This window comes from Semicossyphus pulcher, unplaced genomic scaffold, assembly GCF_022749685.1.
Source record: "Semicossyphus pulcher isolate SPU_LCO1_2020_fin unplaced genomic scaffold, fSemPul1.0.p SCAF_24, whole genome shotgun sequence".
NCBI classification, from domain to species: Eukaryota; Metazoa; Chordata; class Actinopteri; order Labriformes; family Labridae; genus Semicossyphus; species Semicossyphus pulcher.
Genome location: NW_027211698.1, coordinates 4082003 through 4109393, shown reverse-complemented (window position 1 = coordinate 4109393; position 27391 = coordinate 4082003). Strand labels below are relative to the sequence as shown.

The window sequence follows — 27391 nt, the reverse complement described above, 5'->3', positions numbered from 1 at the left end:
TCCTTTAGGCCGTGTGTTTCAACTTAACAGAGAGCCGAGGCCTTCTCTTTAAAGTGCACGCTTTGTTACAAAAGTTAATCCATTACATTTAGAAAAGCTTAAAAACCAAAAAACAGTCCTTATTTTCTTCAGACAGAATGAGTGTCTCCGTGCACTGCGCTCTGTCTGTCTGTGTGCTGAGTAAAGAGTGCTACTGTTGCAGTGTGGCAGCCGGCTGAAGTGCAGGCTGCGAGCATCATAGCTCTTTATAAGCCCTCCAACTCCTCCACAATTTACTCCATAATGCTATCAGCATAATTACTTATGCATAATGCAAATAGGCTGCAGCAATTAGAGCGTATAGTCTAAATAATGCATTGTAATATTTACTGTAATGGCTCTTCTTTATCTCATAACACAGTGAGTGTCATTAGAGTATAATAACTCTGGCCTGTGTGTAGCTGAATAGAGTGCTGCTGCTGTGTATTGTGTATTATGTGTGTGTTATGAGGAGGGGTTACCTGTGCTGTGGGGGAGTTCGTGGCATTTCTCTTTTCATTTCCTCCACGGTGTCGGGGGAGGGGGGCGGCGGGAAGCTCTGCTCCAGCTCCTCGTCGTCGTTGCTGTAGTGGCCGTAGCTGCCGTTTGTGGTCGCAGCGGGGTACAGAGCTGAGGAGGACAAAGAACAGATACTGTGGAACAAAGGAAACACTCTCATAGTAAGACTGAACGAAAGGAGCGGGATGTCAGTCAGTTTGTGCAGAAGAAAATGAGCCTACTTCTCACTTGATTTATGACCTCAGTGAACATTTTCCTAACAAGTTCATGGCCCCAAATCTCTAGTTCCAAGTCTTCTTCAACACAGCATGATGTTCATTGAGTCAATTATGGTCCCATTTACAGTACAACAGATGATAAAGCAGGGTGTGCTTTACCACGTGGCTTCCTGTAATAGAGAAGTTGCTACCACAGCAACCTGAAAAAGAGGTCTCAAAGCGACGGCCTCGGGTTCGACTCTCATACTCGGCCCTTTGCTGCGTGCCTTCCTCACTCCCTCTTCCTTTGTTTCTGACTCTATCCACTATCTCCCCTCAGTAAAGCAATATTTCAGACTGTTTTTTAAACCAAAATTAGCATCAGAATAAATATTAAACATTAAACTGTACATGCTACGAGAGACAATAGTGCAATGATGGGAAAAGTACGAGAGAGCGCAGTACCGAGGTTGTCGTCCGTGGCGCCATCTTGCAGACAGAAAAAAAAGGTATGATTGTTTTTCAGTCAGTAATTATACATGTTATATCGCTGCTTTCATTCTGTCCATGTTCACTTGCATGATGGAGGACTCAGAAACCAAAATTAGCATCTCAACCGATATTGCAGCTACCATGAATTTGGGTTGCAACTTGCTAATGAAGCTAGCTCTACCATTAGCTAATGAGGTAAACCGTTGCTCCTCTACAGCTTCACCTTCTCATTCAAATATCAGTCCCTCCTGCCGCAACTTTTTCTCGACCCATTTGATGCAACTTTTCCGCAAATTTTACCAAATGCACACACATAGGTCTGAAATACACACATGCACAAACAAGACTCTATGGACATGCATTAATGGAGAGCTGCAGCTCACATGGACAGCCACCCTGAGCAGTAGGGAGTTCGGTGCCTTGCATCTGGACAGTGGGCACTCTCCAGCTACCAGTCCCAATTTTGTCCATGCTTTGCCCGTAACGGGACTTGAACCGGCCACCTTCCGATTCCGAAGCAAAGTCCCAACGGACTGATGTACCGTCTACCCCAATACCGGCAACGTTTTACTTTTTGATTTTAAATAGTTATTGTCCAGTGAGATAGTAATCCCCCTGTCTCTTATCAACTGTTTTATGCTGAAACAGCCGAAAAAAAAAGAGTAGAGCAGCGTAAATAAATTAATGTGTCAATTCTCCTTTGCACTTACGGAAAGCATTGATTGTGCATGTGCAGTGAGAAATGAGCATTTAATGGCTGCTGACTTTAGTGTCATTCAGTTTTTACACATTTTAGTCGCCGTCTTCTTCACAGAAATAAACCGGAAGTGACGTCAGAAGACAGACAGCTCGCTCAGCCAATAGATGGCTTATTGGAGCGTTTGTCAAAGTTGTAAAAAGTTGCTGCAAAATGAGGCATTTTTGGTGCAACAGTCACAGAAAGAGCTGCGTCATCCTGGAGGGACTGAAATCTGGTGACTTCTGGCTCCAAAAAAAGCAACATGGCGATGGTGAAACAGTGGTCATAAAGCAATGACTACATCCTCCTCTTATATACAGTCTATGCTCTGAGGACAAAATTAAATACACTAAATGCGAGTACTGTTCATTATCTATATAACTCAGCTGTTAAAGACGCAGCACAGAGAGGGGTATTTAAACACAGACATCTGAGGATCAATACTGCCAATAGAGAGCTTAGCAAGGTCAAACATTTAGAAAGTAAGCTGCACATAAAAACAGCAGACACACACACACACACACACACAAATAAAGCCCCAATACACAACACACACACACACACACAAAATAATCATTTCCACACAAAAGCCTCATTTTAACTTCCTTGGAACTTCCTGCAACATTTCCATAAACTGTAAACCCCGGGAGCGCATCATCTCCCCACTGTAAAGCCTTTGTGTTCAACCCCCCCCCCTCCTCCCGCCCCGACTCAGTAACTGTACTGCCGCTCCAGTCTGACGGAGAGCTGACAGAGTCTCAGGAAGAAAAGCATCCCCATCTCCCTGCGTCCCAGTGGGTGAGGGAGGGGGGAGACGAGGGAGAGAGATAAAGAATGAATTTAAAACAGTTTGTTAGTCTTTTTTTTCCCCTTAACGCGGCGTGCTGCACAATACCCTGTATGCAAATCTGGCCCACTTAGAAGCCGTTTCATCAGCGTAATGATTCCAAGGTCAGATCTTTAGCACATGAAAAGCAGGCGCCGCGTTCGGAAAAACAGAGCTAATGACTTCCCTTTCTAACAGCTATAAATATGCAGGGTGAGAGTAAAAGCAGATATAAAGGCAGAGCTCGGATCGCTCTGTAACGCAGCGCTATAAAGATGCTTAAAGTGGCTGCTATAGTGTCCCTGAAACAACACGGCAATGTCAGGAGCATTGGCTGGGTGTCATGCTGTGCACACGTGTAGAGAAGCACACACACACACATACGGGCTGACAAACAAACTGTGTGTACACACTCCGCCGCAGATAACGCGAGTACACAAACACTCCAAGCCTAATGTTGACAATCTGACAGTTCAAATGGACAAACATTGTGCAGGAGAGCGATTCGTCGAGTGTGTGCTCACCACTTCCTGCGTCTCTGTATGCGTAGTTGTTGGTCGGCGTTGGAGTGGGGCTCGGAGCGTTCGTGGTGGGCTCTGCGATGGGGGGTTTGGATGGTCCTGAGGGTCCCTGGTAGGCATTGTGGCTCCACGGCTCCTGTCAACAAAGGAAGAGATGATGGAAATGGTTATCAAGGGCTCATACACACACGTCACCAATCTCACGTCTTTGGTTTCTAAACTACTGATCCCCTCTGGTCTGCAATGTTTCTGTCAGCTGTGCTGTTCTAGCGAGGCTCGTGTGATCATCTCTTTCATGAGCTTCCGAATCAGGCCTTGAACTGTCTTTATGCAGACTTAATCAACAAATATATGGCTTTTGTTTTAGCTTACTTTTTTCTGGCCTTTTATGCCTTTATTAGAGATGGAGAAGGTAAGAGAGAGTGGGGATGACACCCGGAAAAGGGCCGAGGGTGGGAGTCAAACTCAGGGCTGCCACATCGAGGACTGTAGCCTCTGTATATGGGACGCACGGTTTAACCGCTGAGCTAAACGGGTGACTCATATTAAAGCTTTTGTCCCAGTCGCTCAAAGTGGGCAAAACAAAAACATTAAACTTTTAATAATAAAGTTATGGTTAGATTGAAGCACTCTTTTGTTCATCAGTCTATCCTAAAATTAAACATAGCTAAATCCTTAAAAGTATGTTAAAGGGCCCTGAACATTGTCTTCTGTGTTATGACATGTTATGTCAAATGTATGTTTTTTGTATGCTGTCCTTTACTTTTATGTAGCAAATGGAGCTGCTGTGATACAAAAGAAACTTCAGACTTGGTCTGACAATAAAGTATTTATCTATCTACGTATCCATCTAAAAAAAGCTGCAGCAAAATCAGAAACGTTTGGCCTCAGAAAAAGCCTGCTAGGGACTGCTAATAGTTTCAAAATAAAAATTATAAAAATAAAAAAAATAAAAAAGGAATGACGGTATATGAGGGGCCAAAAAAAAAATAGAACGGAGCCAGAGAGGAAAGAAGAAGAGTAAAAAAAACTAGAAAATTCAGAGATTAAATTGTAAATTTGCCCAGGAAAAAACCCTCAGATTAGACTCGTTAATTTGCCAGGAAAAAAAGGGGACGAAGCAACCACGTTGCTTCACTTTGGATCAACCCGGTTACGCCACAGACGCTGCCAGTTAACAGGGAACGCCTCAAGCACATGTGAGTGGGGAGGTGCAACAGTATTGAACATGGCTTCATCAGGTAAGTTTACCTATAGTGAAATTAATCAAGTATTTAGGCTATGATTAACTTATTGATTAGCGTGTCAAAATGGCCAGCTTGCGGGTCCTAAGCTAGCTAAAACCTTTGGGTTTTTTCTCAAAAATTTGTGACGTTAATGTCAGACAATTTCTGAGCTTTTTTCTAGCAAATAAGTCTGCAAAATTTTCTCACACATTTGCACATTTTTTTCAGGCAAATTTACCACTTTGATCCCAAAGTTTTTCAATCTGCAAAGAGCAAACAAGTCCTGGATAAACTGTCTGAAAAGGGAGGAGTTAGTAGAGCAATATTTATTTACTTTCATGAAGTCAGGCGCGAGATAATAATCAGTATGATTTTATAATCAGTGTTACAGCATGTCAGTAAGTTAGTTTCCCAAACTACAGTTCTTGCCAGGGTCAAAGATTTTCCTTATTTATACTGGTTTTATTCCACATTAATGTTACAGGTAGATTTTCTTACGTCACAAGCAAAACAGGAAGCCTGTCTAGACTTTTCTCGATCGCAGTTTAGTCCTACATACATCCACTCGACAAAACAAGCATGGTTTGACACTCATTTTGTAGTAGCATTGTCACATTTGCAACCAGTCAATTAAGATTCACCTCAGATGCTGACAAAGGAACAGAGCGAGCAGATTTAGAACAATCCTCTGAGGACTCTCAGCAGACACGCAGACAGCGAGGGCGATGAACACAATATCACAAAGTAGGCGAAGTTGATCATAATCGGGGAAGAAATTTGTCAGGCAAGCAGACGAAAACAGTTCTGTTTGCTTCGTGGCAGCTAGAGGTTTAGGAGGGGAAAACGTGTATAGGAAAAAGGTCAGAGGTCAGCAAGAGACACAGAGTTAATGCTTCTATGGACGCATTTCTATAAGAAGCTGCTGAGTAATATAATTACAGTGAAGTAGTCGGCTTTAAGTGTTCTTTATGGCTCTTTTCAGACATGACAACAAATGAGGAAGGCTCGGTGGTGTGCACTGTTTACTAACCCTGTCTCCTATGCATTGTGACGCAGCAGAAAAGAGACCGACAGGAGTATACTTCACTGGCTATGGGAAAAGAGACAATTGGCATCTGTTAGCGGGTCTTCCCGGGTCTGAAAAACCTGCGTCAACGCGCTAATTTCAGTGGGAAAAGGGTATAAGGTGTCAGCCCTGTGATTGAGTGGCGACCTGTCAGGTGTAGCCCCGTCTCTCGCCCAGTGACAGCTGGGATCCTTAACAGGATAAGCTGTATAGATGATGGATGGTTGGATGGAAATTCCAGCCACTAAAATTTGGCAGCCGAGTTTTACCTTATATATTTGACAATGAGGAAGTTTACAAGTGAAAAACATCACCTATATTTATACAGTTTTTTCTACACCCTGTATAGTCCTTTAAAAATCCTCTCTTCACTGTGTAACTTCAAAAAAACTAGTGATTCTCTTCATGTGCACAATCGAAAAACACCGTAATTAAGATAATCCTGAAAGCACTGACAGGCATGTTATCGAACAGCCATCCTGCACTACAAAGGACCCCCAGCCCGCAGATGGAGATAGGGACTGGAAGTGCTGGTGGAGGATGAAAGGAGCCGTTTCTGCATGGTCAAAGAGATGGGAGCTACAGCTGTCACACACAAACACACATACGCACGTATTTAAGCGTGACAAAAAATAATCCTCATACAATAATGAAAGGTGTTTTAATATCTCCGTCATATCAAAGCTTCGGGTGGGGTGAATTCACAATGTCATGGAGCCCCTGGGGTATCATTAGTACCTACCATACATGTTAATACGTCTCCACACCGTAGCTGTCAATCACTTTGAGCTCATATATGTTCGGTGTATGCATGCGCACACAAACTTCTGACAGCTCTTCTGATTTATGTGCGAGACGTATAAATCACATCATATCCCCGCATTCACCCCTCCATCCATCCTTCATCCATCCATCCCTCTGCCTCCACAAACCGGCGACGACTCGCCTCGGGCTTTTGGAGCAGCCTGGCAGACAGGCAGTCAGATATCTTAATCCCACAACAATAAGTAAACAGGACGGGGGGGGGGGGGATCCATCTATCCAGCCAGCCCCCAACCTACAGCTGCATACAATAGGCTTCTGAGAGGCTTAGTATTGCCTCACCCTACTGTGTCACCCAAACACACCCACATATCACACGGCTCAGGGCGGAGAGAGGAGCAGAAAGGGACTATTTTATGTGTAATATTCACAGTGTTGGTGTGCATGTGTGTCCCAAAGTTTTGCTGTTTATTACTGTTAATATTTGCAAAGCTGTACTACTTTGCCCTCTGGATACAGGAGGGGGGGGTAGAGTTCACTGCTCAGCTGACCTCACCTGGTCCACAAACATCTCCCATCAGGTTTGAAAGGCTCAGCAGAGACTCAACTCATTGAAAGCCTCCTGGCCTCCTGCTGCATGATTTAGCAGCTGCACAGCAGAGGACAAGAAGGACCTACAGCAGGTGGAGAAGGTTTCTGAGCTAACATATAAACGTAGGAAAGCCAGCTGTATTATAAAAGGCCCCAACCACCCTGGACACTGTCTGTTCTCCCCCCTTTCCTCCTTTTATTGATACCGGACAATTAAAACACTGACCGACTAAGAAGCAGCTTCTTGGCACCCTAAAGACACAACCTTATTATTACTTTAATGTTATATACAAATATTCTTCTACTATTCCTGTGCCTTTGTTATATGGTTGTTTTGTCTCAATATTGCTATGTTTCGTCTGTGCCGCTACTGCCTAAAAGTCGCTTAACTGCCTATCTACATTTGTCTACAAAATATAGGAATAAAAGTCTACAGCCATGCTAGCTGCACAGTTGTAGTCATTAACATCAGCATGCTAACATGCCAAAATCTGTTAGCATGCTAATATGTGCAAAATATAGCCGAACAATAACTACAGCTGCAGCTAATGTTGCGTGTCAGTGTTGCAGGTCTTTGGTCAGCTAACAGTTTACCTGATGATTGCATTGAGGAGAAAGTTTGATTGCTTCTCATCCTAAGGGGAGCAAGAAATGTTTCAAGACTTTAAATACTCACACCACTAATATCCACGATCTGTTACAGTGTCATATAATTACACTGAGAAAAGCCGCAACAAACAATGACATCTGATCAGAAGTTTAACCAAAAATCTAGCCAAAAGTCAGGTCCACAATCTTTAAATTGCCAGTAAAAAAAGCTCAGTAGTTTGAAATTAATAAACTGTTATGTGTTTAAAGCGTTTATATTCATCACATTTATCAAGATAAGTTCGGTTATTACATTGTTTTCAGAACTTAAGTTATGTCATATTTCCCAGCCTTAAAACAAACTCTTATGTGTTAATACTGTAAATGTTTGCTCCCTGGGTGATGTCTCACACATCCCGAGCTCTTTTGTTACACCTTAAAAATAGATATATTGTACATATTATACACAATATTTCATGGTTTATTTATGTGTCTTGACAATAGACTGTATAAAAAGATGGACGACATGACAGCTCCCTGAAAGTGAAGTCAAACCCTCTCTATCGCCCCCTGCTGACTGGCTGCAGTATAGCTCATAAAGCCCGCCTCCTCCATGTTAACAGATGGAACATGAGTCAAACTATAAAATCAAAATACACGCCAAATAAATTTTTCAAGTGAGACGTTTACTTTTAATTAGTTATTTGATGCTATAAAAAGAGGGTGTGGCCTCATGATTGACAGCTCTATTGACAAATGGGGCTCCTGCAGCGTTCTGTTCCCGAGTAGCAGAGTAGAGGGGGAACACTACAGTCGTCGAAGTTTCCATAACTGTGAATGTGTAAAGCTATATCAGCAATAAACATGATTTAAATGCTGATGCTAAATAAAGCCTGCTATAGTGGGAGGACTCTGGGGGGGCTCAGGGAGCTGTATCACGCTGCCCCACGGCGTCACCAGACTGGCTGTTTGCTGATGACAGGAGGAGATAGAAATCTGAACTTTGAACTCAGTTTGATAGCAGGCATGGATCTTTAAAACACACGCAGGGAACACAGCGTAGATGAGATGTAAATGCCTGAATGGGAAGGTCAATGGCAGCCACACATTATGACTTAGCATCTGCTTAGTGTCAGTCATGCTTCATCAGGAAGCTGAATGGACAGACTTAACTAACAAACACACTATTTTTTACCATCTGTCAGCCTTGATATCTTCATCAGCTCGTCCATCCAGAAATTTGCGCTGCATTTGTTCAACACGAGTCCTTGTGCGACTTTGTGATTGATTCTAATTTTGCTCACTCGTTTACCACCTGGGATTAAAAGAAGCTGCCACCGCAGAGAGCGAGGAGGGATGTTAATACAAGCTGTTTTTTTGTTAACAATAGCGCGGCAACACACGGAAGAGACAGAGGTAAAAATAAGCAAAGGTTAACACATTCCATGCAGCACGGTTTTTAACATATTTATCACATTTGAAAGGGAGTGCGTTCACAGCTACGTTCAGCACTCATGAATACTGACTCTTCTCTGTCAGTGTAGATTAGGTGTTCCTGGGATATGTCTAAAAATATTGGAGTCTTTTGTGTGACTATTAATTTACAATTCTGATATGTTAAAGTTCAAATTGTGATGTATCTTAATGTTTTCCTCGGGGGAATTTTCTGTAGTTTAACTCTTTTTAAAAGGGATTTCCAAATTTCAGTCATTGGGCGAGAGGCGGGGTTACACCTGGACTGATCGCCTGTCAATCACAGGGCTGACACATCGAGACAGACAACCTTTCACGCTAACACTTTCTCACAATTTTAGAGTCACCAATGAACCTAACTAGCATGTCTTTGGACTGTGGGAGGAAGTTGGAGTACCCGGAGGGAACCCACGCATGCACGGGGAGAACATGCACACAGAAAGGCCAGCTACGATTCAAACTATAGGCGCCTTCTAGCTGTGAGGTGATAGCGCTAACCACTGCACTGACGTGCCCGTCTATGAGTCTGGCTGAAATAACTGCATAATAACTCCTTGGGTCCAAATGCACCTGATCAAGTTACGTCCTTTAAAGGTGTTTGTTTTTGCACAGACAGCCTCTGAGTCTGACAACATTACAGAAAGGATCCTTACATACACAAGACATATCAGGGACATCAGCAGTCATCTCCATGGCTGGGCCTGTCTGCTTTTAAAGTGCAGTGTACCAAGGACAGGCTGAACAACACGTTTTCAGATTGGCAGGTTTGAGATGTCACAAACCTAAGGAGCCAATCCCGTTAATGGACGGGGCGACGCTACGCATATCATTATGTGTAACCTATGGCAACCACTTCAGTGATGCGTGAACCAGCTGTAACTGTCACTACTGACTACTAACATTAACGTTACTACTAATTACTACATTTCAAGCTAGCTAAGTGTCAACAAGTTGCCGCTAAACGATGGCAGAGACGTGTTTTGTTTTGCCGATGGAGGGGGCGTTTGGAAATGTGCATAGTGGGCGGGGCCTATGCAGGTTCATGAATGTTTAAGGAAGGAGAAGGAGGTAAGGTAATTAAACGTATTTTATATGTCTTAAAACATGACTGGAGCTGCTCTTTAAGGTAAGATCCGTCGTTGTCTCGCTCTTTTCAAAGCCACCAAACTCCATCCACAAAAACAGCAATTTTACCTTGCAGAACACAAGAGTTGCTTTTCTACTTCTGCCTCGATCTGTGTGTTTGTTTGTGTTATCGTCTAACTTTGGGGTTTTAAACGGTTAGTTTGGATCCAACTAAATGTATGTGGAACACACAATAACACATAAAACCTGACTCACTGAGGCAGCGTTAACGCCCATGCTCTGCATGGGAAAATTACAGTTTTTGACAATGGAGACTTGTGGCTTTGTAAAGAGTTATATATAATGCTTACTATTTTCTCTGTATGAACCCTTACTGTATTATTTTAGACACTTAAAGCAACAATCTGGGCTTTCAATGGAAGTAACAAGCACTTTAAGTGGACACACTGTTCTTGCCTGCTTATTTCCCCTTAAGCTTATGTTGCAGCCGCCATTGCAGTTGTGTCTTGGCTGCTGAATTTTTAGCCGTTTTACTTTAACTAAATATGTCATGGATTCTGCTTGGAGTGAGTGACAAAGCATAAAGAAAAGGCTGGAAAAAAAGAAGAGACAGCGGGGAAAAGCACCAAAATATACTTTAATAAACAGGGAGAGGAGCACAGGAGAAGGCAGCAGCTGAAAACCCAACAGAGGAACAAAGGCAGGCATGCAAGAGGCTTCAGATTAGCTTTATTATACAGAGGAGAAACAGGTGAGACAGAAAAGCAAGAATACATCTTAAAAAAAAGTGAAATAAAAAAGGGAAAGTTGATACAAAACTTTATACAAGGAAAGAGTAAAAAAAGTCCTTACAGAGTGAAGACAAATCAGAGCTCGGTGGAGAAAATTAATCAGAGTTGCAGCTAATTAGAGAGTTGAAATAAATGTGACAGAAAGGAGGCAGTGAGGAATTTAGTATCGCGCTGAGTTTGTGGGTAATATTTTATAAAGTTAATTCTGTGTGAGTTAGTGCTGTTGGCAGAAGGTAAAAGCTTTCAGCCAGATTAATATGCTTCACGAACACATTAAGGATTTGGTGCAAAAGAGGAAATAGTGACATCGTTATGATCTCCTTCACAATAAAACTCAAGATATTTTTTTTAATACATTTCTTACTTAAATATTTAGTTTGACCCCAATTCTTTTATATTGCATGATTAAATTTGCTCTTTGATGCATCTGCACGAGCTACAAATGCTCTAATTTGCAGCAACCCGTTTGCCGTGTATAAACTCACACTTTGTCAGAGTCCACCTGAGAGCTGGAGGCGGTGCTGTCTGTTGAGCGCCCGGTTGTGTGCGTAGTTGTGCGAGTGTGTGTCAAAGTATCTGTGTGTGTTTCTGTTAGGACTGGGCGAGTGCATCCTGCCACTGTGTGAGGGAGGGTCTCCGTACATCTGCCCTGCCATGGCTCGGATGTTCTCGGTGTAAGCGCTACCGTCTCGTCTGTGGATGGTGTCGAGTGTGCGGCTGCGTGCGTGCCTGGACTTGCGGCTGTGAGCGTCAGTGTACATGTTATCGAGCCTCGTGTGGCCCTGCATGTCTACAAATGTTTGGCTGCGCGCGTGTGCGTGTGTGTATGCGTAATCGTAGCTTTCCCTGTTTAAGTTTCCCTCCGTGGGTCTGTTGAAGCTGCTCAGTGTGTGGCTGTGAGGGACAAACTCGTACCTTGAAACAGGTCTCTCTGTTTCCACATACCCCCCATCATCATGATCATCACTATCCCGTTGCACGAAGCCAAACCTGTACCTGCTTTGCCTCTCCCTTTGGTTCAACCCATACGTGTATCTGGTGTGTGTCTCCCCCGGCCTCTGTGTGTACCGCTGCCTGTGGCTTTGGGGCAGCGGCTCGGACGCTCGCCTCCTCAGTGTGGGGAGGAGGGAGGAGGAGCGGCGAGGGGGAGACGGCTGCTGCTGATAGGAGGCGTCACCATCCCGTACCTGATTGTTGGAGGCCGTTTGGGTGTACGGTTGAGAAGTGGCGGTTCCATTTGTAGCTGGGCCTGGTGCAGGGCTGGCACTTCCATACTGTAAAAAGAAGATATATGATCTATTAAACCTGGGTCATATTTTTTACATGTCTTTGCATCTAAATTACCAAAACAAAAAGATTTTCATTGCTTCCAAATATAGACCAAATTTACAGTAGTGATTACTACAGAGAGAGAGACTTTGTCAATAAGTGAGATGCTTTTTTACAGCCATTAAAGCGCTCTCTTCAAAGCCACCAGACTCCATTAACAAAATCGATAATTTTACCATGCAGAACACGGGAGTTGCTAGTCGACCGCTGCCTTTATGGGTCAGTTTCTTTGTGTTTATTGTGTGTTTAAGTGTCCTTAATTGTTGGTTTGGCTCCAAGACAATAAGCTTGTGACACTCAATAACACCAAAACAATCAACTGATCAAGGCAGTGTTGTGTTGGTAAAAATTATGTTTTTGTTAATGGAGTCTGGTGGCTTTAAAGAAAGTGATGGAACGTCTCTTTCTGGTAGTAAAAAGAGCATTTTACAACTTAAATAAAGGTAACCAAGGACGAGTACAACAATCTGACCCTGTTAGTGGATAAAAAATACAAACTTTAATTTACTTTCATTTTGATTTGAAGTTACTACTTTCCGCAGAAGATTATGTTGCAGCTATAACAGCAATTCCAAAACTTTTGTACCTATTAGTATTTCAAAATATACAAAAAAAAAGGCTTGACTCTGACTTTTTGTTTGTTCTCAGAGTGGCTCAACTGTTTTCATCATTTTCAAGTAATAATCTTGAAGATTTTCTTTTACATAAATGTCTGTTAAGTCACTATCTGTCCTTTGCATTTGCAGTATTACAGACTGGGTGTCTGTGGCGCCCAGTCAGTGACGCGTTTTCCATCAGCCAGCAGTGGTTGGTCTGCCAGAGAGGGTAGGCGGAGCTAAGCGGCTGCTTTTCCGGTCTCTGCAAGTGTTGCGACTAAACAATAATCTACTATGGCTGAACAAACAAAGAAAAGATGGATGACTACAGATACAACTTCAACAAGAAGTGAAAATCCAAAGAAGAAGAAACAAACTCGACGCTCAGATGAAGGCAAACAGTCTAAAAAAGAAAGCGACCGTCAGCCAGGAAAATCAAGAGTTACAACCGGAGCCAACCGTGGACGTCACACATGCAGCACTGTCTGGATATCTGGGAAGTGTGCTCCTGTATTACCGTTAATTGCCATAGGTGCCGCCAAAGAGAACCAAACTGAGATCTTCGAGATCACCACTTTAAACTGCCATTTTTCCTATTAACAGCCAAATGACTTACTTAACAGCTAATACAAACTGTTAACCGCTTTTCCCTGCTTAACTTTTTATGCAATAAACTTAACCCCTCAGAAATCACAGAGCATGAAGCTAAGTGTCCCTGAGGGAGCTTTTATTTTGAAGTTTTCATTATTTATATTATAGAACCATGTGTCACACTATGGAATCTATTCAAATGTGTTTGGAGAGATTATTAAATGATTCACCCTGATTTAACAGAGCCGAGATGCATGTAGGTCAGCTGCTTAAAGTGCGTACAGTACAGCATCTTTACTGTAGGAACGATCCCAGCAGTGCGGGATGTGTCATGGATGTCGCTGTCAAATCTCTGCCAGCTTCTTCTGAATAATCTTTTAACATATCAGACCGTGCATACGGTTTTATAATGCAGAAGAATTCCTAAATGTTTCATGACACCAAATTCATCCAAACAAACCCTCGGAGTCTGAAAGTTTTATCATAACGCCCCACATCCAGAAAGATTTATAGGCGACTATAGGCAAGACTTTTTGTAGTGTTGGATGGCAGATATATCCAAGTTAAACAACAATTAAATATTAAGTTGCTTTATTATATTAACAAGATACTTATTTTATTCCCTAAACTGACTCCTGCTAATCCACTGATGGAAACCTCTCTGCCTTTTCCACGACTTTAAATGACATCTGAGCTCTTCCATGACCTCAAACTGTCATTCACTTCCGTTACTGTTGTTTTTCAAAATAAGAGAAGTCAGATTTCCAACCCAGCATGTTTTAAAATGCACTAATACACCCATAAAACTTTGCATGTGTGGACTAATCCTCTAAAACTAAAAGTAAGGCTGTCAAAATGTTGATACTTTTTGCGATAAAACGTGTTTCAAAACGATACACTCTCTGTTATTTTTACGTTCGATAGCACCAAAAGACAAAAGCAGTGAACTGGAAAAATAAGACATTATTTTCTGATTGTGTCACAGCGGTTAAACAACAAACTAACGCGCCTACACCTCCATACAACCCTGCAGGAAGGTACAGGGTTTAGTTTTTATAGGCCGAAGTCAAGCCCCATTCTGCCGACTGTGTGTGTCTGCCCTCCGTCACCGTCGAAGGCGGGGTGCGAGGCCCTGCTCATTGACATGCGTGCCCGCTAGCTTCGCACACATGCCACATCTCTGAAAGTGTTGACAAATTTATCCAGCGATCATCGCAGTGACTTCCTTTTTTAAAATTTGTTTCCTTTTCTCAGGGCCTGACTCATGTTTACATATCTGTCGCGCTCTTGTGCGGCCGACATTGTTTCCCCTTCTCCTTCGTCCTCTCAGTGAGCAACAAGATTGAACACACACACTACGCAACGATGCTATATCGTAAATGAAAAACACTGAATAATTTTCCGCGCAATTGGGCTACTTTTGAAGTGTTGCTGGGGACCTGTGCAAGGCCCTTCAGAGGCTGCACAGCCAATGCAACGATTCTGCCTGCAGGTATCATACAGCAACGACACACATCGCACATGAAGACGTTTTGTGAAGTTTTTTGTTGCCATGGTATCGAAACAGGTATCGAGCATCGTTTTTTCTACTTCTGGTTTTGTACCTGTCTGGGAGCTCGGAGCACCACGAGCTGGATGGTTCCCCTGCTGTTCCCCTCTGACGACATGGAGCGTCTAAGCGTCTCCATGGCAGCGTGGTTGGAGCGTCCCATCAGCGACTCGCCGTTCACCGCGATCAGCTGGTCGTTTACGCTCAGCCGGCCGTCCTATGGGAAGAAAATAAAGCACTGAATTTAAAGAAAGAAGTCGGCTTATGTTCCTGGAGGAATTATCGAATTAGTAGAGATTTTCAAAATAAAGGTCAGGCTAGTATAAAGGTAATGAGGGGTAGAAGACTTTTCATTATTATAATGCTCTCATTCCCCCCCTTATGTCTATCCCTCACACTCTTCTGTAAATAACAGGTGTTCTTTCCTCATGTCACTTATTCTGATGTCTCAAAGATTATAAATTGTATTAAAAAGCTTTGGTGGAAACAAGAGAGGAGCACAGAGCTCACATCTTCCATTAAATAAGACACAGAAGCCCGGTCAGTAATAACGCTTTAAGAGAACAGAAGAAGAGAAATATGTGTGTGTGAGAGAAAGTAAAGTAGAAAATGAAAGAAGGGGGAAGGAGAGAAAATTGTAGAGTTAGCAATCTAGCGAGAGTGGGAGAGCCATGATAAATACATAGAGCAGCTAATGGAATAGCCTCCGTGGGCACTAAATCACTTCTAAGTGTTTTAAATAGCAGCCTCTCATAGAGAGGCAACAGTGAATATAGTGCCCTGGAGGGAGAGAGGGAGGGAGGGAGGGCGAACGGGTGAGTGAGCAGGAGAGGGAGAGCGAGAGAGGATCAAATGAGGAGAGCAAGGCAGAGGGCACGCTTAAAAAAAAGAGGACAATAAAGATGAAGACACTTTGAGACACACTGAAGACTCTCTTTGTGTGTGCGTGGAGTCATGATCGCTCCATTATGGTCAGCCCTGACCTTTGACCTCATCTCATTAACAAGGCACCGCCCGGGCTGACCTCTGATGAAGGCTGGGATTGCAACACACACACACACACACACACAGACACACACACAGACACACACACTTGCGGCTGTGCCCGGCTCCATCGAATTGGATTTAGATCTTCAATAAGATTTACCCAAACTCCTCTGTGAGTTTCGTGTTTTACCTGCTGGACGCACATTTATCCGATTTTTACAGAGGACATTAAAGCATTTTGTAGTTGACCATATAAAGGAGGATTAAGTTAGCTACTGAGCTAAATTTTGCATATACTGTTAAACACCTGAATCCTCTCCAACAGCTCACCTTCAACTTACTTTCATCATCAATCTTGATTTAGTTTCTTATTTGCTCATTGCTTATTGTATCAGAAATAAAAGGATTGAAATGAAAAGATAATAGTTAGCGGCAGTTCAGCTAACTTAAAAATTAAAGCAGCAACTAACAATTATTTTGATAGTCGACTAGTCATTGATTATTGAAAGGATTAATCGACTAACTGGATAATTAATTGCACGATTACTTGGTTCTAGTAGGCGGTTCTTTTAAGCATGTGCTCACTAACAATAAAGACAATAAAAATTCATTCAAAAATGTGTCTTTTAATGAACTTTGCTGCTGATTTGGCTCCGACTGATACAGAAGAGAAATAAAACCAACGTCAGACACAGTGCTGATATAAAAAAGAGTTAATCGTGCATTACTGCTCCCGTGATAAAGAAGGTAATGTCTGCTTTACAAATCCTGCAGCCGATCCTTTTCTCTGCAGCGCGGAGGCTGAAATGCTCCCAGACTTTAGACGTTTAAGAATGCGATGGTGTCGCATCAGCCGCCGCCAGTTTGCTATGTTTTATTTATTTAATGTTTAGTTGCATAGGGACAAGTATGACACACACTACAGCATTTATAGCCTTGGCTAATTTGCAATGCCCGTCCCTAGATGGGCCTTTAAAAGACATAAAATCAGCGACAAATGCACAAGAGACAGAACAAAACAGACTCAACAATACAATCCTACAATAAAACTTCATGTGAAACAGGAAGCACAAAATCAGACACGACTACAAGACTGAGCTCTCTTCAAGAACTGTTTCAGACTGAGTTTAAAATGCTCTCAGTCACTGTCCAGTTTGAGCTCTGCAGGTGAGGTTTTGTTTACCTGTCGCTTCCTGGTGGCTGTTTTGCATGTGCGACTCTCAGCAGAGATAGTAAGAATGTCAGATGGCTCACCCCTCAGCAAACTCAGCCTGCACGATGACTTAACCAACTAATTATCGATAATTAAATATGTTGGCAACTAATTTTGTCATCGATTTTTGTTGACAATGTCAACTAATCGTTGGGCCCCTAATTGAAGTTGCTTCATTTGTTGTTTTTACTGGTTTAAAATATTGAATCTGTTTGTTCTGCAGATAATTAGTCTTTAGTTAAAAACCTCCTGACCATTGGACAAGCAAGGAATCATCTTAAAACCTCCTGTGTCTGCCAAAGATCATCTGTGAAACACTGATTTCTAACTTGAAACTCCTTTATTCTATATTTTTACATGTTTTAATCACCGAGTCGGTTTGTTTCTAAAAGGATGGGACTTCTGCGGATAATTCGGCTCCCTGTAAAAACCTGATGAAGGATGAAGGGTCAATTTAAGACTCAGAGTGTTGCTCCAGCATTGCTCTGGTTACAAAAACACAACAAAGCCGAGGTTTCACAGACAAAACGCGTGTCGACTGGTCTGATGATGTGTCAACTTTTAGAGGGCAGCCTTCTAAAAATTCGAGGATTTCATTAAAAATTGATGCGTGTGCCAAGATCAGTGGCTGCTGTGATATTCCCTATTAATATAATCACTCTCCATGTAAGCAGCAGCAGCACGCTACATGTAATTTTAATTTGTTTTCTGTAGCGCTCTCTTTGAAACCATCATATGACAGGATCGGGGATAAAGTCAACGACCAGTTTTTTTATATAATTGAGGCCGCGGGCCCCGACAGCAGCCGAAAGTCTTTAATGGAAATAGGTTAGATCTCTCCACGACTCTTCCTCGTCTCCTCCCGTTTTGCGCCTGCTGTGTGTCTGTGTGTGTCAGTCAGACTCAGGGGACGCCCCGGTTCCCTCCTCTGCACCGGCCCGGCTCTGCAGAGTCTCACTGGGCCCCTTAGCTGCTTTTCATTAGCATGCATCAGAATGGAGGAGGAGACACGGCGACGCACGCAGACACCCTGATGCATTGTGTTCCTGCTGAGTGTCTTTTCTTTTCTCCTCTTATTCAGCCTCTTTCCATCTCTCTATTGTTCAATCCGCTCATTTATTCCCTCCCTTGCTAGCAATACTGTCTGTCTCTTTTCCTGCTGCTTCTTATGTGGTATCTTGTCCCAGAAACCTGTTTCGCAGCCAGCCGGAGATCTTACTAGGCCATTCTGTTGGAGCTCTATCGCATTGGCAGCTGTTGGAAAAACTACTTCTGAGGCACTTTGGGGAGCCGCTGTCTGGTTGCCCTGAACCCAAACCAGCCATTTATCTATAAAGCCAAACCCGTCTCTGTGCAGCGTCGTCGTGCAGAGCAGCAAAGGCTTGTGAAGGCAGATATCGAGGCCAAGTGGAGGAATCTCCAAAGTGCTGAAAGGGGATGTTTCTCCTTCCTGATGCACTCACAAGTAGTGAGAGCTGAGTGATACAGATAAGACGGCTGGAGTGCTGATGCGACAAGGCCGCTTAAGGTCAACGGGAGTCAAAGGTGCAGAGGGAGGAGGGTCCGCGGCCTCGGAGAAAGACAGGAAATGAGGTGCGAGAAGTGCAAAAGGAAGGAGATAAGAGGAAAGACATGAGAAAGGAGAGGATGTGGATGAACAATAATTCAAAGGAGAACTGATTAGAAAAGAAGCTCACACATGTGATAAAAGAAAGCAGTGTGAGTCTCAAAATGTCCAGAAAATGTTCTCATTCCTCATGTTTGATGTATTTTTTAAGGAGCTCCTTAAAGGGCCAGAAAGGATCTGCAATGGCAATAAAGAAACCTTTATGTTAACATACAGAAATGAGACGTTTCTAAAGCGTCCGTGTGCAGGAATCGGGTGCTACTTTATATATGTCTCCATCTTTGTTGTCGATCAGTGATACGTATGTTGATACGTTTTAAACCTGGGCCCAATTTGACATATTCTGGCTCTAAATGACAAATAGATTGTTTCATCCTGGAGCCACAAAACAGTCTGTGACATAATCCTTAGTGGCGAATGCATATGATGAAAGTACGTCCTCTAAAGTGCAGCTGAGGTTGTTAAGTGTCATTATGGAAGAGATCTTTACAGGAAGTACAAACTAACCAGTCAAGGCAGAAGTAGACCAGCAACTCCTGTGCACTGCAAGGTAAAATTACTGGTTTTGTCAATGGAGTCTGGTAGCTTTAGGCCGGAAATATACTCACTTTTTAACCTTATGTTTGCGTACGCAACCGCCTGCGTCATGAACTTTATGTTTACATACTTGTCTATACTTGTAAACAACAGACATGGCGACACTCGAGGAGGTTACTGTTATGTTCATTCTGAGGTCACATCAGTATTCGGTGGACAGAACACACCGTCTGCACCGTCCTCACTCTGTTTTTTCAACATGTTCCTCCGTGCGGACGTAACGCTGCCGTTTCCACGTCGACTTCTAAAATGGAACTATTAAGTCTAAGCTTGTTAACATTACTAACACATCTTTAACTTAGTTTAACCTGGCATTTCCTTTACAACAATACCAGATTTTGTTGCATTTATAGAACTACAATAAAGAAAACTGTTTACATTTGTTATTTTGATTGGGGAATGCTTTTATCAGCATAACACAAGATAGATACGTGGGGACTGTGACATATGGGGCGGCTGTCAGCGGCAGAGTCGGTCGTCTCGTAATCAGAAGGTTGGGGGTTCGATCCCTGACTCCAAACTGCTCCTTTGGTGTATGTATGTGCGTCGATCCTGATTGGAGACTGGCACTAAGGCCTTTGAGTGGTCGCACACATGAGGATCGTCTACCTTGTAAGCGGCCCCTCCATGGATAATAGACTTGATGAAGATGCCCAGGTCCTCCCCGGTCTCCCTGGACTTGTTCCCCTTCAGGCTGACCCCCAGCCCGGCCGAGCCGCTTTCGTTGAGGGGGACCTCGTACATGAGCTGCTCCCTGCCGTCCTCATACACCAGCGCGGCAGCTTCTTCACCTTTCTGAAACACAGAAGAAGAAGAGAGAGGGGGGGATTTATTTAAGTAGCGTTTAAGACTTTAACCCAAGTTTTCTTGAAGTGTTATTTAAAAAGCTGGAGACAGGAAAAGCCCGTTCATACACACACCTAATACCTACTTTACATAATAACTGCTGTGTTTGATCGCCGACGATTGAAGGAGCACCGTATCTAATGCACGGACTGATAATGCACGCTCCTATTGCACGCTGATTATACTCAACAGCAAAAGGAAGGAGAGAGAAGCAAACGGATTACAGAGTCAGATGGAAGCCGGCGAGGGGGGAGAAAATGAAAAGTAAGAGAAAGAAAAAAGAGGAGGAGAGGAGCAGGTGTTGTGTACCAGAGAGAGAGATGAAGGTGTAGTGAGGAGGAGAAGAAAGCGACCGTAGAGAGGTTATTCCATTTGGAGATGAAAGGCGCAGACGGAGAGCAAGCTATTTCTAAAGGAAACATAATAACCTTTTCATACCTCTTCCTGCAGCACAGTGGGGGAGGAAGGGGGAGGAAAGACGAGGAGGAGGGGGGAGTATGGAGGCGCAGAGGAGCATTTAAAAGTAATAACCCTTCCCTGAGGTATACCCGCTTCTTTCATTCACACTCCACCTCCTCCCTCTTTACATTTCAGCGTAATCTCTCAATCTTACTGTACATCTCTGCCTCCTCCTCCTCCTTCTCCCCAGACTCCTCTGTCGTCGCTACTTTCCACAGGTCTCCATCTACATCTTCCACCCACCCACTGCCATCTAATGTGGAGAAAATGACCGTGGCGGCGGTGACTGTGGCATCGAAAAAATAAGATGGAGGAGGGAGACAAAAGGCGACAGGAGAGAAAAAGGGAAAATGTGTGTCATTAGAGGATGGCAGAGCGGAGAGCGGGAGGGAAAGAAGTGCCAGGTTCAGTCACCCAGGGAAAAGAGGGGCCTCATTCCCAAGCTTTATTTTTCTTTGAAGAGGAGGAATGGAAGGTTAAGAGGGTGTGAGTGTATGCACGTATTCACACATCTTTCCTTTTTCCTTTCAAGGTTCGCTCAGTTCACGAGACAACAGCCACTCATATTCCACTTTGACGCATAAAGTAAGACATGGGAATTTTGAAGGCGACCGGTAACCGTGGTTTTGTCGTCATCAGGATATGAAAAGTGCAAGACACATCCCAAAGACTTCCTGCGACACGATGAGTAAGAAAAAGACCATTAAAAAGGCTTCCCATGCATATGCTCCAATCTGCGCCTAAGATGACCCTCTGGCGGATACACCATTAATTAGGGGATCCAACACCTGATGTAGACCAGAGAATCCACCATGGCTTTAGGGCGGCAAATAACAACATTCTGTAAGTGATAAATCTGCCAATTATTTCCACCATTAACTGAAGTCTGTAAATATCAAAAAGTTTTCAAAAGCAGTCATCACAGTTTCCCATCAGGTCTTGAAATTACTTATTTTCTCCAACTAAGAGACCAAAACCTTCATAAAGCGCTCCCTAAACTAACAGCCACTCCCCCAGGGGGCGATGGAGAGGTTCTGGCTACATTTTTGGGGGAGCTGACATGTCAGCTGTGTCCCAATCCAGGGGCTGCAGCCTGTGAAGGAGGCGGTCCACAGAGGATGCTCCTTTCATAGCCTGCGTAGACCGTTACAGCCGAACTGAAATGAGACGGCCTGGTCTACCCTTGCGTCACCAAACGCTGCTCCTGTCGCCTAGCAACAGGTAGCTAGCGGGCTAACAAGCTAGCATAACAGTAAGTTAACCTATTATTTTAAAGATAGTTTGTTTCAAGGGCCCCTTTCGTTTTCTTAAGCATGTGTGACACTAGCTAATCGGCCTTCAAATACGGCCTTCGAAGGCTGCAGCCCCTGGATTAGGACACATCTGTCATGTCATGAGCGCCTGCCTTCTAGCAGCAGTTTAGAGTGGAAGAGTAAACAACAGAGAGCGGTGTTTTGGTTCAACGAGTGGCCATGTTAACTGGCGACTTTCAGCAGAATGCGTTCGTGGTTGTCGTGGTTACAGCAGCTGTTAAAAAATGAGACGAAAATACGCAGCTGTCCTTGTGAATGCCTGCTTGTTCTTCGATCTGTTACGTTTGTTAGTGTTGTTTGTGCTCCGTTTAGGCTACGAGCGCTCAGGTGTGCTTTGAACTAAGGTTATAATAGTTTTTTCTTTAGTTTTTAGTTTTATTTTGTTGACTTTTTGTTTTCAATTTCAGTTTAGCTTTAAATAGTTTTCAATGCTGGTTTTTAATTTAGTTTTTATTTTTTGATAATGCTTAGTTTTAGTTCAGTGGAATACTTGTCAGGGGCGAGACCCAGCAACCGATCGTTATCACAGGCATCCATCAGCTGGCACTTTCAAAATAAAGGGTCATACTGAAAGTAAAACGTGGAAGCTCTGTTTGATATAAAGGAGCCGATGTGCAGTGAAATATGCACACCTCATGTAAAAATATTAAAAGCAGACTGGTGTGTTTTACAGTAATAGAGCGGATCTCCTCGCTGCTGTCACGCTATGTGAAGCACTGAGGTGAAGCTCGTGCTGCAGCAGTTGCCCCCCTCCACATCACGCTACATGAAGTACCTCTAATAACTGTACATCAGAGTCAAACACATCACGTTGTGTTGTCTCTTTTCATTGTAACTCTGCACGGGGATTCAGCGGAAGTAAAACTGTATTTTACACCATGATGTTAAACTTTCCGTCGGTCCGCGGATCACCTGTGTGCCGAACCGTGCAGATCACGCAGACAGAAAAGCACAAAGTGCAGCATGATGAGTGTATGAAGGCCGAGAGGAAGAATGAGCTACTGTGGTTCCATAAGTTCAGACTTCCTCCAACCAGTGGAGTCGCCCCCTGCTGGACATGAGAAAGTAATGCAGGTTTGAGGCTTATCTTTTAAGACCAAAAGGCTACGTTCACTTCGTATAAACAATGTATGTATAAAATATAAGAGCACTTTTGATATCTGGGGTTTTATCACAAAGGAACTGTTGCTAATTTACATTCTAGACACCTTGCAGATTCTCCTCCTCTAGCAGGAATACATACGTCCACTTTCCCAGCTATACCAGTTGTCAAAGCTTTAAAGATCTGTGTACCCGCACCAGGATTGCAGAGCCTTACATCAGGCACCTCGCCCGCCTCTGAATCAAGAAATCCATGTTCACGTTTCCTCTCTCATCATGGCACAGCGCTGAAGGATGTGGGAGTCAAAAAATGTCCTCCAGTGTAATTTTTGTGGGAGCTCACACTTTCAACATCGCTGTGATCCTCCATCCCCTCAAATTCTGTCTCCCTCCGTCAGCAGCGCTCCGTGCCTGCTTGGTCTAGGTGCTTAATTAAAACAACAGCCTGTTAAAGCCTGGAGGCCAGCGGGGGTACTCCGTTCCAAAGTGTGAGTCAGAGCTCCGGAGATAAACCTGGAAGGTGGTCTGCGGCAGAGCTGATCCAACACATCATATTTAGTGACTGCTTTCACTTTGGATTAAAAGAAGATGACGGCTCAGTGCCTATTAATTAAAGTCAGACAGATACGAGATAGAGGCTGACAGAATCTTACAAAGCACCTAAAACATTTACAAACATTTCAAGTGATGTTTTTTTTTCATCTTCCACAGCTATAATTTAAGTTTGTGCAGATTTATAGACCAAAATTTGAGCTGTTACGATACGTTTTTTTCCCCTCGTGGTACAGATTCGGATACCTCGTATATACTTAAGTATAGCCTACTTAATACTAGTGGAAAAACACTGATTGCTATCATTTTGTTAGCTTATATGTTTGCTATAGGGGCTGATTGGTTATAGTATTGGATCGCTCATACTTGCCTAAACTCGCGTTTTAGGCAGTATTGGAGGCCGATGCCACTCCTGCTGTTTCAGCAACTTTAACAAGAATGAACGTGGCACCTTTTTACATGGGGTATAAATGAGTAGTGAGGTGGTGTTAATCTTGGCAGCTATTTAGATTTAGTCTTAAGACAAAAATGCTTTAAGTCATTTTTACCTTTTATAGTTTTAGTCGACGACAACTCAATCCCTATTGTGTTACCTCCTTCGGCGATAGATACTGACTTAACAGACATTTATTTACATGAAAGTCCTAAAGAGTATTACTTAAACTACCTTTGTGATACCTGGTTCCTCTAACTGGTGCTTTAGGCTTTAAAATATCAAGGATTTTAAAGTCCGACAGCAAGCCACTAACATTTAATCCCGTCTTGTCTTGTTATGAAAACAAAACATACATGTCATCAGAGTTTTTATTATCAACAATCTAGCTCGCCAACGTCTCGTCTTCGTCATGGAAAAAAGGTTGTTGACGAACATTTATTGTCATAATTTCCGTTAACAAAAGGGTTAGGTTGTTTGACTTTGGGTTAGCTTGGATCCAACCTATTACAAAACACCAACACACTACCAGCTGTAGCCGAGCAACCTTCCTGTTCTAAAACTACTGTGGTTAAAGTCTGGTGGCTTTGAGGAGATCACACTGTTGTGTCTGGTTTAAGAAAAGGATTTATCCTGAACCAAACGGCCTCTTTCTGTAGCGACGCTTTTTGCATTGTTGTTGGACACTTTTAGTAACAATCTGAGGGACATAAACGAGCACTTTTATGATCGATCGGGCAGCCATTTCAAGCTGTCTCACAGCTGCTGTAAGCAATCCATGGAAGCATTTCAAAACCATCTGTACCTTTTGTAACAATAGGGCACAGGTTTGAAGAAATTAATTCCCCTTTAAACATACACAACAACGTCACCGACTATTTTTGAGTTTATTCTGGCGTTCTTGCTGACGTACACACGACACCTATATATCTGTGATAACCTGAAAAGAGCTGCACTGATAATCACCTTTCAACTGGCGCTCACATTCAGCTCCTTGATACGATGATGACAAGAAAATGAAGGTTTCTTGGAAAGTCATGGCGCCTGTTTCTATTTCAGTATAACACAAGACTTTTATTCGGGGCTTATTTTTATCAACAAGGCATTTCAGAGTGCTGTTACTCAAAACCAGAGGAATTACAAAGACAATCCGCTACTTCCTGCTTGAGAGACACTTGAGAAGACTCAGGTGGCAACCTGGGAGGTTTTAAATACCTCTGTGATGTAGCTGCAATAACACACGAGGTGAAGGTTGCAGAATCAGAGCGCGGCAGGCTCTGGGAAGATATTGGAAAGTTATGAAACAGTGAAGTCTCACAAAGTTAACGTGTTTACCGAGAGCTGCTTCGAATCTATTTACACAACAAAGTGAATCTCAGTGGTGGTCCAAACACTCACACACTCCAATATCCCCTCTAAAGCCCTTACCTTAGGGGCGGATTGGGTCCCCAGGGTGTCTGAGACCCCTTGGCTCCACTCTGCGACCCCTCCTCCCCCAATGTTAGCCCTCAGCAATGGCTCTTTAACAAGCTTTAGCCGGGAGAGAGACCACCCTCTTCAACACCCAAATGAGGAGACAAAGAGGAGCTTTTTCTTACCCCAGGGTGGGTGGCGATGAGGGGGGGGTGATACACAGCGATTACACACAGAGCCTTTTGTCGCTAAGGATTTCTAAATGGGGGGTTTCAAAGCGGTGGGATTAGCGGTGAGAGCGACATTCAATTAAGATGAGATCTCGCCGTGCTCGGCGGCGGCGACGGAGCTGCCAATTAATCGCCTTAATGTCTGCATCTTCTCCGCTTTACACCTTTAGCGCGCATAGAAGAGAAAGGGAAGTTAAATGACTGATGGAGGGATAATTCTGGGGAGGGAGGATAATGGAAAGTGAAAGGAAAGCTTCAGACTGTCAGAAAGAGAAGTAGGGAGGACAGACAGGGGAGGCAACAAAGCAAAGTCACTCTCTGCCTGACGACCCTCCTTCCTGTGAATAACCTAGGTTTGCTGGCAACTGGGGGTCAACCATGTGCAGAGTGACCCTCCATCCTGTCCTTGGCAAACTCATAATTCTGCACACTCCCGCCGAAACCCACAAAAAAAACTCTCCGCACGGCAAAGAGTCTGAAACAAAAACGAGGCCCCCGTGAAATAATGAGAGCGCTGATGGTTGGAGAGACGCAGAAACGCTGACAGGAATGAAACTGTGATTAGAAGTTATCACTTTTTAATTACTCAGAGAGTGTGCGAGAGTACAGGAGACGGGCTAGAAAATCGTCCTCCTTTTGTTCCCTAATAATGCGGCTAATTCACAGGCTTTGTTGTTGCTCTTTTGACTGAATGAGACCGCTCTGCCTCACAGCGCTGCCGAGTGCTTTCACAGAACCACACGCTGCTCATGAAACATCAATACCCGCTCTATTGAAACTAATCAATCAGCAGTTCAGCTAGTTGCACTAAAAGTCGACTTTACTTGTACAAGAGGGATAGAAAAGACGACATGAATGCTGGAGTATAAGTCTTGTAGGTTGGCAGCGGGATGGAGAAGAGGTTCAAACGACTGTGTCGGAGCTTCTGCTCTGCTGAAGTGTCCGGACCATCTTCAGGATGGTTGGATCGCTGACCTCTACTCTCCCTGTGTCCTTGAGTCAACTATCAGCATTAAAAGCTCATGATGAAATGTAACAGCTTTTGGAAATCCCCTGACTTTTTAATAGTCATCATCACTGCATCACAATTTATGTTGTTGAATACTTTGGTAAGGGGCCGAGTACAGTGCCCTGTGGCATGCCTTTTTATATTAACCTATGTACCTTACACTTTTAAATTCAAAGTGCACATGTAGTAAAGGGTAGAAATAACAGTTCTTTTTATATATAGTCCCCCTCAATTTAGGATACCACAATATTCTGGGTATAGCAGTTTATATATACAGTAAATTTGTTGTGTTTAGTACCCTATTGGTCCAAATATAAGAGAGTTTTTCCCTTGAAATGCATCTGAAAAAGTGGAATCGTCTTATATTCGGGGTCTGGACTTTTAAAGGCCAATACACAACAGTAGAAGGCGCCACTTATCTGTGAAGGCCAGCCATCACTCACAGCTACAGAGCCAGGGGGATGAAAGTTGATCATCCGGAACAAAGTGGCTTAAAAGTCGGCCAAGTTAACCAACAACTGAGGCGGAGTTTTGATGCTAATTTAAGATAATGGTTATCAATGCAGCAGAGTCATTACACAACTGTCAAGTAGCCAGAAAATATGGTGTCACAGAGGGGAATACCTGAAGACGCAGAGCCCAAAAGGATGG

At 43.4% G+C, this 27391-nt stretch overlaps 1 protein-coding gene across 1 annotated transcript in view; it reads right to left on the bottom strand.

Moving 5' to 3' along the window:
* pard3ba (par-3 family cell polarity regulator beta a) overlaps positions 1-27391 on the bottom strand; it is a 229683-nt gene that overhangs the window by 114709 nt on the left and 87583 nt on the right. Inside the window, exons 11-15 of the mRNA XM_069675514.1 lie at positions 19994-20179; positions 15016-15177; positions 12083-12169; positions 3316-3448; positions 501-648 (exon numbers count right to left, since the gene is read on the bottom strand). Of these exons, the coding sequence (XP_069531615.1) occupies positions 501-648; positions 3316-3448; positions 12083-12169; positions 15016-15177; positions 19994-20179 (716 nt within the window). The remainder of the gene's footprint in view (positions 1-500; positions 649-3315; positions 3449-12082; positions 12170-15015; positions 15178-19993; positions 20180-27391) is intronic.